Below are 13308 nucleotides of genomic sequence, written 5' to 3' on the forward strand. Positions count from 1 at the left end.
CCGAAGGTATTTTCTGGTAAATCCTCGTATTTCTGGTATATTTGCAAAACACTTGACAGAGATATCAATCAAATAATACAAACAATGAAAATCTAATATGAAGTAGCTATTTCAAATTTACAAGAGCTATACTTTCCATAATGCTGTCATATAAACAGCACAAATCCTTATTTTACGTGAACAGATACACTGGTAAAATAGCTTGATCCACTCTCTCCAACAAAAGTAGATAGATTTTACAATATAACTACATACTAGGATCATGTCATAAAATTACCCATAGTTTGACTAACATGTTTGAGAAATTGTGTCTCAGAATTGCGCAGTGAAAGGCCTTTTGGAAATGACAGAGTTTAGATGATTCTTGTTCAACTTTCTCCTGCGAAGACCACTTCCCCTGCAGAACAATGGCCCTTATTAGTATAGAGAGTAAACAACAACATTTACTACTTCATAGCACTCAAGAGTGTGGCTTAGCCGTCAACTATATGGTATCAGGGTTCAAATTGCAGCAGAAATAAAAAGGTAGGTGATGTATCCTCAATTGCTTAAACCTTAGTGGATAGTGGATAGAGTTAACCTATACCTTTGCTGATGGGAGATCACGGTGCATGCAAGATGGTCTGGACACCCATCATTATATAAGAATGATCATAAAATCAATTTGAATTTCAAGTAATGAAATGGTTGTATGAACTAGATCAGAACTAAGACAACTTTTAGCATTGAGAATGACATTCTTGATTACAACTTACAAATATAAAAGAAACACCACAAATAGTCACAAAACTGCAAGCTATATGAGCTGGAAGTTCTTCAATAATATCAAGTTCAAACTAGATGGGAGATTCAATAAAGAAATTAAAACGCGAGAGATGAAAAGAATGTAATTACTCACCAATACTGGTTGTGCAATGTAAATGAGTCAGTTGTAATGTTATTTCCATCATCATTTCGATTCCAGTGGTAGATAGCATGTGTTCTATTCTTGATATCTAGAGTGGAATGACCATAGCTGGCTTCACGGAAAGCAGAATATTCTGGCTGGGGATCTCTAAATCTGCACAGAAAAGCAAATGATTATATAGTTCAACAGCAAATAGAAAGTCATATTAGTTATATTTTCATGTAACTTACCTTGAAGCAAGACCTTCTGAATTTCCTCCATCACCAACAGTTATGTAAATAGGAGCTGCCTTATCTGGTACGGGATAAGCATCACCACCCGAGACATTGTAGTGTATATTAGATATGCGATACTGAAAATGATAAGAAAATTGGAAGTTAATATTAGGTCTTAAGCGATGCAAATAGAGTTGAAAGGGAAACTAGGAAGATAGAAGAAATGTGCAACTGATATCTGCGACTAATTCTTTCTTAAGGCAAACAGTGCCTCACATACAATGATTCATAAATTTCATCTTCAATAAAAGAAAAGGAAGCATCTCTCTAGCCTATATCCTGATAGCCCTCCCATTACTGCTAGTTGGGCTCAATTTTTCGAGTAAAATACTATGCCGTCTAGGCGTGTATCAGTTTGAAAATAAGCATGATACCTCTTAGTGTATTATTACATATATACAAAGCATTCTTTCTGGGGAAAAATCAGCATTTTTTACTGTGCGTAAAATCTATATTTTTGTTCTTGTGTTGCGTGTTTCTATTTCTGTCAGGTGCTACAGTCTTTGGTTGATACTGTTATGATATTGTGCTCAAAGATATAGAGCATTGTGGATTGATCTTTGTTAATTCTAGCTGAGTTTTTTTTTCTTCCGAGAGTTAATTTTGGATATATGAAAATGTGATCTTTACTTTGAGAGACAAGCAGGGACGACAAATATGATGAGATAAGACAACTTACTGATCTTTCATAAGCATGGACGTGGCCAGCAAAGATCACATCGACTTTGTATTTGACAAACCATCTTTCGTAGGCGGATCTCATGCTTTCCCCTTCCATGAAATGAGCTGCATTACTGTTGTAGATAGGAACATGCATAAGGACTATAAGCCAAGGAGTTTTCTCTCTGTTCACCTTTTTAAATTCCTGTTTCAGCCAATGCCATTGAGGTGTATATTTTACTGCATGACAAGAGACAGCGAATAAGTAGCTATTCAATCAAAAGAGCAATTATTACAGAAAATGATTCTTAAAGGTATAACAAACTGCTAAAATGGCTCTAGAGACTAGCAACAGATGATCAGAGCTTATGGAAGGACATTATCATTGCAAGATACGGAAAGGAAGGACCATGGACTACTAAGGAGGTTAATACTCCTTATGCTGTGGGTCTATGGAGAACTATTAGAAATCAGTGGCCAGGAATGTGGAGTAACTCTGTAATTAATGAGGGAAATGGGAGGAAAACCTTGTTCTGGAATGATATATGGGTGGGACAAACACCTTTGAGACATTTATATTCTCAATCAGCAGAAAATGACTACAATTCTAGAAGTCAGAAATGAACAAGGATGGAACCTGACTTTCAGAAGGTTCCTCAATGACTGGGAAGTGGAGAGAGTGACTCAGTTCTACAATACCTTGGAACAAACCAAGAACCTCACTGGTGAGGAAGACAATTTGGTATGGAAACTGGAGAAAGACGGCAAGTTCAAGGTGAATCAGCCTACATATTACTAAACATTTCAACTGAAACCAAGGAGTTGTGGCCTTGGAAGATGATCTGGAAAGGGAAGATACCACATAAGGTGGCTTGTTTCACATGGCTTGTTGCAAGACAGTCTGTTCTGACTAAGGACAACTTAATGAAAAGAAGAAGGGACTTATGCTCCAGATGTTTTCTTGTGAATCTGAGACAGAGACAATAACCATCTTTTTTTGCATTGTAAAGTGATTGAGAAACTATGGAGGTATTTCATTAACTAGAGAGGTATCACATGGACCATGCCTAGAAATAATGCAGAAGTCCTAGCATGTTGGAATAGAGATGGAAATCAGTTAGGACACAAGGAGAGATGGAAGATTGTCCCTGCCTGCAGACAATATGGAGGGAGGAGAAATCAGAGATGTTTTGAGAACAAGAGCATCCCTTTCCAAAGCATTAAAATGAACTGTTTAGTGACCTTTTACTTTTGGTGTATCCATACTATTCCCAATGATCCGGGGGACATCACCTTATTCGTAGATAGTTTATGAGGGAGATAGGTGTTTAGATTCTTTTTAACAAACCCTCTATACTTTTGATGTAATTACTATAGGAGTTCACTATTGGTGTACTTCTCTGTTTATAATACCAGTTAACTTTCTCAAAAAAAAAAAACAAAAACTTATCAGATTTCTATAAAATTCAAAACTAGGCCCTAAAGCTTGTGCTTTGCTTTTAGAAAACCGTGAGAAATTACTCTCCGAAACTTGAAGAGACCTGTACGAGTTTCCCCAGACAAATGCACCAAATAATTACAGGAAAACTTTCTTCCTTCCATGTGGACATGGTTCGGCAGTAAAGGAACAAATAATTGGCAATCAAGAACACAATTAGCAAACAGAATATTATAGATCTTCTTAGCAACACTGCAATGCAAAAGTTAGTGAGCATGAGTTTGAGAATTTGAACTTATAGGTGCATATACTTAGTTGATTACATGATATTTTTTAAAGAAAAGTTCATTAGTGAAGTAACGCCTTCTATCTTAACAGTTAACACTGTATGTTAGCTGGCTAACTAACTGGAAAGTCCAAAAAATAAACCAAGTCTTAGGCTCCCTTTTTTTTTTGACAAATATTTTTTCAAATCACAACGAGGAGATTTAACGAAGTACTGTTAGCATGTCTAGTGTGCGGCATCAACTCATTGAAACTTCTTTAAGTCTTCTGAAATTAGAAAATTTGTACATTTCAGAATCCTGATTTTTAGTTTGTGGTGGTTCTATTTGTCGTTAGGTGTATAGTTTTGCAAAATCTTCAATTTACTCAAGTTTTAGCAAAAGCTAGTAGGTTTTTCAGAACTAGATCATCAAATTAGTGTCTAGAAACCTAGTTAGAGAAACAAAAGAAAAAAAGCATAAGAGAGGGAACAATTACTTACCAAAAGGGGAATAGCTTGATAGGACAATTATGTGAGCAGATGCCCTTCTGATGGCATACCAAAGGGGATTACTGCTTTTTGAAGCTCGATAAGGTGTGGGGTATCTAGATAGAAACGATCTGAATGGAACTTCTTCCCCCTGTACATAATGATAAATATAGTCAACGGGCATCAAAATATTTTGAATGAACTTAATACAAAGTTCCTTGGGATGGGAGAAATTTTACATGACTCATTGGTGGAGTTCTATTTTATTTTGATTAAGTCAGTACATTTCAAGACATTGCTCAAAAAGCCCCAAGCACATTGGAGGTCAAGATGTACAACAAGAACAACATATCCAGTGTAATCCCACGAGTGGGGTCTAGGGAGGGTAGAGTGTACGAAGACCTTATCCCTACCATGCGAGGTAGAGAGGTTGTTTATGATAGACCCTCGACTCAAGGAAAAGGATATAAAAGCAGATCGAAAAAAGAAATAATGGAAGTGAAGAAATCATGGCAAAATACTATAGAAAGCATGACAAAACATTCAGGAAAAAGGAACAGTAACTACAATAAAATAGTGTGATAATCGGAGTACAAGAGACATTGGAGGTCTAGAAATGAAAATGGAAATATTTCTACATTAGAATTAGAGATCATGCTTTTGCAAATCTAGCCATCACGACCTCGGGTCCATCTGAGAACTGTGAAAGAAAAGCCAATGTTCTGCATAAGCACAGAATATCTTTAGTTCATCTTTGGTTCAAGTGAATGGCGTGCTTGTGGCTACTAGAATCTTTCAACATGTACTGATATCTCAGAACAACGTAAATCTCACTTTTTAACAGGAAAGCAGCAGTAACAACGAGAATAAAACATGTCCTACAGTAGAAAACCTCTTCAGCAACAATGTTACAAATTTACTAGGTTTAGTGACCTTGATTATAAAAGATGACATCAAGGTAAAATTCTTTTTTAACCTAAAGAAGACAGTTTTTTTTGAAATTTTATTCACACTTGCATGATTCTACCGAGTATCTACATATGTAGTCAGAGACTTAGGATGTAGCCACTTAACTGACATTATAAGGAGACCCGAAAAAACCTTTTGAAATAAACGCAAGGTCATTAGCTGTATTACAATACATTACCATAGATGGAAAGTACTCTATCTCATGATTCCCAGCAGACCAAGTCCATGGCTGGTATGCTGTACTTTGTTCAACTAGGCGGCCAAATGTATCCCAACGGACTCCAACATCGTTATACTGATATCTGTCAGCATAGGAGAGGTCTCCAACAAACAAGACACTCTTTGCTCCACTAGCCATATAATGCTGAAGAGTTGAAAGAGAATTATATGTTTGACCAAGGTCACCTGCAAAGGATGTTGGACGAACTGTATAAGAATCCTGACACAATAATGAGCATGTTTGCTAAGATTATAAGCTAAGCACTTGGTAAATACTGAAGTGCTTATAAGCTAAACTCATCCAAAAGCCATAGGCTGTTCATCCCCAACAAACGGATTTTCAGCTTATAAGCACTTCTGTTTTAACCATGTATTTTACTAATTTATCCTTAATATTTTTCTAAATCTTTGCCAAAACAGAACTCCTAACTTGTTCTTCACTCTGTATTCTTGGTTCCTCCTTTTCTTTACGATAATTTCACATATATTATTTTTTTGCAAAAATGTTGAAGGTATTTTGATCAATCTTATCAACACATTTTTACCAAACACATCTATTGCTTATTAATAGTTTCAGCACGTCTATCCAAACACGTAATTGCTTATTTGTAAAATTAGTTTCAGCATTTAAAAATATTTTTAAGCACTTAAAATTAATCAGCTATTTACAGTCAATTAATCCAAATGGGCTCACACACAGTATGTGAATAATTAATACTTTATGATACAGTGTCATTGGTCTAAATGTGAAACATTTAAATAGGTGCAGTGACATCAAGATGCGGTAAAACAAATAAGAAACTATAGCTGACTTGTTATTCAAAAGAGAGTCAAAGCTTTCTCATTTTGCTTCCTATGAATGGTTGGATTTATGTTATATTACCAAGAAAAAACTCATCGCTCTTCCATGAACGAAAAAGTTAGGAACTAATGTTCTTTTTAATCTCTAGCATTCTACACATTTTCTTTCAGTTCTATCTTGTGAAAACAAATAAACTATATTTCCGTCATAACGAAGTTATGTGATGTTATGGTGTATAACCCATCTTATAGCAACTTACAAGGATACAGCCTGTTCTTCTGAAAAAGATAAAACACCCGAAAGAAATTTACTTAGCTAACTTATCAAAGAGAAATTTAAACTACTTACCTATGATGCCAAATTTGTAAGAAGCATCTGGATCAACTTTTGGAGGAGTTTCAAACCAAAACTTCCGTGCAGAATCTCCTTTTCCAATTTCATAGTAGTACTTTGTGTCATACTAAACCAGAAGGTAAAACAGATTGTATCAAGCAGATTGAAAAAGGGGGAGGGGATAACATTTAAGACATCCATAAGCCATTATCGCCATGCAAAGAGATTATTAAGGAACTTCTTCCATGTGTCTCTTAATTACTAGTGCTCTTGAGGCGAAAGATATAAAATACGTAACATGTACGGTATCTAAAATTAATCTGACAAACAAAAATTTGCAATCATCAAATAAGCCAGATGTAAACCAAAACTTGATGTTTTTCTATCAATCCAAGTTTATATCCAAACTCTTATGTTGTAATTAGATTAGGAAAAAACAGCATAAGGAAAGCGTTGGTTGTTATGTACAACACAATAACAAACTGTGCAGATTATTAATAAAATTTATCATGGCGTCTATATCATTTAATATTGGTGCTGGCAATGTTACACCAAAAAAGGAGCAAAGAGTGACAATAAGTTTATAATAAACTCTTGTAATTACACCATACTTCATTTTGTGTTTCTACAACAGTATGTTAGTCGATCGATCCTTCTTAAACTTCTTTTTTCTAATAAGTCCCCTTGTTGTTAAGTCTTTGCTTTGTGGAAATGAAACAGAGAATATGAACTACGAAGAGATATCAGGCTTACCAATTTTACAGTGAGATGAAATACAGAAAACTAAGCAGTACTTTTTCGGTCTGGGAAAAATATATGAGAAAGATGGAAAATCATTCTGGCTTTTGTGGAATGCCTTTATCAATCAGAAGGGCATGAAATGGGTTATGCCTAGGAAAGTTACGCAGACTCTGAAGTTACGGAGCAGTTATGCAAGCATTACTGGGAATAAAGAAAGATGGAAAATCACTCCGGCTTGCATCTGGTGGTCAGTGTGGAAAGAAAGAAATCTCAGATGCTTCCAAAACAAGAGCAATTCCATCCAGAAGATTAAGATGAACTGCTTAGTTTTGTTTCTTTTTGGTGTAAACAGGAGTACATGGTAGATCTAGAATCAGTTAAAGATGTTTTAGGATCCTTGTAAATTTTGCTATAGGATTAAAGATCTTCCTGGTACTCTCCACAATTGTAATTAGGAACCTGTAATTTGTTGTGGCAGGTTCTGGTTTTTGTTTTGGAATAGAATACAAGTTGTTACCTTCTCAAAAAAAAATAAAAAAATATGAGAATGCTCACCTATACACTACGTTAAAATGCACTTGCATGATGCATATTAGCCCATAGCCGATAAGATAAAAATGATCACTGTTTCATTTTTTAAAAAAGGATAACAAAATGTTGGTCTTGACTACCTGAAGGCCAGTTATAAGGCACTGATGTATGTAACCGGACTCGTACTTGTAGAATGTGTAGTTATTTAGAGTCCCTTCAACAGTAACATCATATTTCCCTTCAGATAAGCCATATCGCACTTCGCTAGACCCTGGTTCATCAGCAGTTACCCATGAGATAATGACAGCTTCCCCATCATAGTCACCTTGTGTAATATGCACCTAGAAGAATGACTAAAGTCGTTAGCACTTTAAAGGCCACATAAACCCATTGTCATCTTGAAAGCCATGTTAATGAAAGAACACACATGAGAAAAACTAGGGATGATAAGGGGGCGGGATGAATTTTTGCTTATGCAGGGCAGGGCGGGTTGCTGATCAATTTGTTCATAGCATTACTCACAATCAAAAAATTTCATAGAATATCTTTGTAAAATCCAATCATTGTTATAAGCTCAAATCTAGTAGTTAAGGACATTGATCTGAACAAGAAAATAAATTTCTTGACAAGTACTTTAATACAGAAGCACTTTGACATCTACTATTGCAATTCTGTGACCTAGATCCAAATAATATATAACTAAAACTAATTGAAATTCCATCAAAAATACAAACAACTTATGCTAAACTGCAATGATTGTATAAAAAGTACTATTAAACAGTTAGTATAAGCAGCTTAATCTTTTTCTAAATAAGACGATGAAAAATAGTACACTACAGATTTGGATCCAATTCTCTCAACATTATGAGCCAGTGAAAAGGCAATGCGCAAAAAAATTACAGCTCTTGCATTATATATAGTAGAAAAATTAAATAAGAAAAAAAAGCTAAGCTCTAATCTAGTCCGTTCAATGCTGCATCACATATCTTCAAATTATAAAGAAGAAGTGACATGAAAAAACTCATGTGGGGCGGGTTGAAAATTTGCGGGTTAAGGCTCCCCTTGCCATCCCTAAGCAAAACTTCTGCATAAGAAACAGCTTGGAATTCGAAATAGAAAAGAATATATAGGAGCAAAATGTTTAACTGGTCTCTAAGCAACCATGGAGCTTGAAATTAGTCAGAGAAAACAAAATGTGGAGTTCAAGCTTCTCATGTTCTGCAAAACAGATAAGCATGACAAGAACGTCCTACTTATAAATTTATAGCAATATTATAATGTTCTTTAAATCACAGTTTTCTAGTATCTCAAGAAAGTGGTTGTAGAGAACTTTGCAAATCGGAAGATTGAATATCATGCATTGAACTAAGACTTGGATTTAAAGTAATTGAACAAGAATTGACTAGGAAAGGACTATAGCCGAACAATAATTGACTAGGAAAGGACTGTAGCCGAACAAGAATTGACTAGGAAAGGACTGTAGATGAACAACAAACCTGCTAAGAAAGATTTGACCAACACAACAAAAAGTAGGTCTTAAGACTGTAAACTTACTTGCTGTGGAGCGTTATAACCATTTGGAACTGAAAGTACTTCATTTTCAAGGGGAATATCAACAGACGGAAACTGAGTTCGAATGAATGCACTTGTTATACCAGCACTCCCATTGTCTATAAATGTCAAAAAGAGAGATAACAAAAAGAAGATATAAAGCAACATTGTCTCCTCTCCACTAACTTCCAAGATAAGCACTGCTCGATCAGAGAGAACTCAGGCAACACCAGTTATAATTGACTGCATCCAAGAAGAACCGACACAACGATCAGAAGGTTAGGGAAAAAACATAACTACTTAATATATGAGAATATACAATCTAATTCCATCTCAAAAATAGATTCCCTTTTTGCACTATCAACTAACTCATCAAACTACAAATAAGAAACAAACTCGGAGCATATAAAAACATAAAATCTCTTACCCCTTCTCCTTAAAATGAGTAAACAGGAAGACAAAAGGAAAAGATTAAATAACAGAGAAAAAGTAAAATGTAAACATTACAAACACATGCTGAGAAATTTCTCAATAAATGCCACAATGACAAAGAATTAGCACAAAGGCCCATCACTTGAGAAAATCATCTAGTAACTCCTTTTTGCCCATCTATTGGTTTTACCTCTCTTTTCAAGGCACTAGTGTAACTTAAATTACAATATAAAGCATAAACAATTCAGCATCTCTCAACAATATCTTTATAATATGAACGACATCTATGCAAACTAAACAAAGAATTGGAGGTTCTTAACTCAGTATCACTTATCTCCAAGACTCATTCCAGTTCAAAGTACATAAATAAGTGTATCATACTTATTTATATCACAGTTAAATATAAACAACAACTATGCCTCAACTAACTATGGGCGGAGCTAGAAGGTTACCTATGGTACTCAGTAGCTTTAATCTAAACTTTGAATCTGTATTAAGAAATCCACTAAATATGCACCAAAAAAAGTAAATTCAGAACCTAGTTACCAAAACTAGATGTCTCTATTCTGGAATGTAGAATCCATAAAGTTCAAATCCTGACTTCGCTTATATCCCAAACTAGTTATGATCTGCTATTTTATTTAATAGTTCATAAAATTTGGGAACAAATAAGAAAAATTGAAGATCATATCAATAATATACATCAAAATGCAAACTTTTTGAATTGGGTGTACTAGAATCATCACAAACCTAGCATAAAATGTATGAAATTCACTCCTATTGAAATTACACACAGTTTTTAACTCTGTCAAAATACAATCTTTCATAAAATGCAAACACACCCATATGAAATAAATGTGATTAGAACATCAAGAAAGTGAGAACCAGCAATCTGAAGTTATTTTATACTATCAGCAGAGATTGTGCCTTCATCTATACTAAAAATGCAATCTTTCTCAAAATTGGTATATCAAAAACTTAATCTTTTGAATTGGGTATAGTAGAACTGTCACAGACCTAACAGAAAACTGTACAAAATTCAAAGTTCTTAATTATGTCAAAATAAAATCTTTCATAAAAAGCAAACACACCCACATGAAAATAAATGTGATTAGAACATCAAGAAAGTGTTGGGGGTAGAGTACCTTTGAAGGCTGAAACAACAAGGGAGTGAACCAGCAAAAATCTATGATATTTCTGAACTAAAAATGTAATCTTTTTGAAATGGGTATATCAAAAAGATGATTTTTTTGAATTGAAATAGTAGAACTACTACAAATCAAGTTTAAAAAAACATGAATATTCAAGGGAACATTTGTTCTTAATCAGTTCGATGAGTGTGTTGTTGGTTAATTTAATTGCTTAAAACTAAAGAAATGTTAGGAGGGATGTTTGGTTACGTGGCAAGATATGATTGGTGATCTATTTTGGGAATTCGTGCCAATGTTGTAGGTCCCCTATGTCTCACTAAATGAAATATCTTGGGGTAATACATGTTTATTGATTAGAATGGTAAGTTTAAGAATTATGATGATACATGTAACTCGGATACATGAGTTAAAATAAGGTGTAATTTATTTTAAATAGATTATATTTAAATAATTTGCATATATTTGATTCTCTCGTTGACCTCTCTTCTACCTCGATCACCTCTCTTCTCTCTCGATCGCCTCTTCTTCATATGTCTATATTTTAGAATGTATCTAAAATCTCATATACATGTATTTAGAGGGCGTTTGAATTGATTTAAAAGTTGGTCAAACCTACTTTTATATTGGTTTTTTACTTTTGAAAGTGTTTGGCAAATATAAAAAATAACTTAAAATAAGTCAAAAATGACTTAAAATAAGTCAGGAAGTGTTTGATAAGGTTAAAAATAATTTAAAATAAGTTTAAAATGACTTAAAATAAGTTAAAAATAAAAAATAGGCCTCCCTTTACTTTTTATTTTTTTACTTAAAAGTTATTTAAGTTTGACTTTTTTATTTTTGACTTAAAAACTATTTTTTTAAGGCAATCCAAACGGGCTCTTAGTATGATTCCCATATATTTGCGATACATCGATTGACTATCTCATTTGCCTCCCTCCTATCTTGCACGTTTCTCTCCCTATTTCAGTGTATCTGGTAGCAATATACATGTATCCAGTTGTGTTTGACTTGAAATTTGATATGACATTATTAATCAGTAAGACAATATGTAATTATTTCAAACTATAAAGAGAATTAGTAAACATAACGGGAATGTGTGTATAATTAGGCCGTTTGTAAGTTGGATTAATTCGCTTTTCTGGTTGAACCAACAACATACTTTTTTGTATTGATTTCCCGTTAGTAATTTGCTATATATATATATATATATTTAATGGATTCTCAATATAAATATGAGTTATCGAATATCTATCCAAATATTCTTAATTCATCCATGTTAGAAAGATATTACTATATAAGAAGAGTGAATAAAATTCACTCTTCTTTCGACACGTGGCACCATGGCCCACCTACTTTTATTTTATTTAAATCATATATCATATATATTACTATATATAATAATATATATTACTATATAATTACTACTCTTCTTATATAGTAATATTTTAATTTTTTCCTTTTTAAATAGTACTAAAAAATAAATTTAAAATATCACAAATTCGATTAACTCTCAAAATTTTACGCGAATTCTATAATTAAGACGAAGGGAATAACATATATTATTTGAAAAATTACTATATAATTACTACTCTTCTTATATAGTAATATTTTAATTTTTTCCTTTTTAAATAGTACTAAAAAATAAATTTAAAATATTACAAATTCGATTAACTCTCAAAATTTTACGCGAATTGTATAATTAAGACGAAGGGAATAACATATATTATTTGAAAAATTACATTAAGAATACCATAAACCACAATAGTTAACAACTTACAATATTTGAAAAACATATTAACTCTCAAAATTTCACATGTGTCACATAAATTGGGACAAATGGAGTAACATATATTATTTGAAATTACGTTAAGAATATTATTAATCACAACTTAAAGTATTTAAAAATACATAACATATATTATTTGAAAATAATGTAAAAAATATTATAAATCATAATAATTAACAATTTAACGGATATTGTGCCCGTGCTTCCATTTAGAAGTGAGAATGTTTAGGAGCTTAGGGTTAGTCAGTCAATTGACCGATTTGCCCTTCTTCTTCAACTTCCTCTATTTACTACAAAAATAGTACTAAAAATCAATTTAAAATATTAAAATTTTGGTTAATTCTTGAAATTTCACATGTATTGCATAATATAATAGAGTAGTAACATATATTATTTGAAAATTATATAAATAGTACTAAAATATAGTTTAAAATAGTACTAAGAATTTGATTAACTCTCGAAATTTCATATGTACTGCGTAATTGAGATTGAGTGAGAAATATATATTATTTGAAAAATAGAATAAATATGTGATATTATTAGAAAGAGCTTTAATATATATTTTAAAAATTATTTTGTCTTCCGTATATGATTTTCTGCATATATGTGGAGTTTTAAAGTTTTTAACATTTTAATATAGAAATATGATTATTTGAAAATTTTAGTACTTTCTTCATTTAAATTTTTCCTTGTTTTTCTTTTAATTTGTTCTAGATTTAAAAATTACATAAAAAGTACTTAAAATCACAATGTAATAAT

General features: G+C 32.8%; 1 protein-coding gene across 2 annotated transcripts; it reads right to left on the bottom strand.

Annotated features, from left to right (window-relative positions):
- Window positions 1–64: 64 nt before the first annotated feature.
- Window positions 65–10949, bottom strand: PAP3 (purple acid phosphatase 3). 2 transcript variants are annotated; one of them, XM_006359429.2, is made up of 10 exons: window positions 10758–10949; window positions 9184–9423; window positions 7770–7970; window positions 6373–6484; window positions 5182–5408; window positions 4047–4185; window positions 1862–2082; window positions 1138–1259; window positions 899–1060; window positions 65–397 (listed from the first exon to the last, which is right to left on the bottom strand). In XM_006359429.2, the coding sequence occupies exons 2-10, from the start codon at window positions 9346–9348 to the stop codon at window positions 313–315; spliced, it is 1434 nt and encodes a 477-aa protein (XP_006359491.1). In that variant the 5' UTR covers window positions 9349–9423; window positions 10758–10949; the 3' UTR covers window positions 65–312.
- Between the last annotated feature and the right edge of the window lie 2359 nt (window positions 10950–13308).

Source organism: Solanum tuberosum, unplaced genomic scaffold, assembly GCF_000226075.1.
Source record: "Solanum tuberosum cultivar DM 1-3 516 R44 unplaced genomic scaffold, SolTub_3.0 scf00300, whole genome shotgun sequence".
NCBI classification, from domain to species: Eukaryota; Viridiplantae; Streptophyta; class Magnoliopsida; order Solanales; family Solanaceae; genus Solanum; species Solanum tuberosum.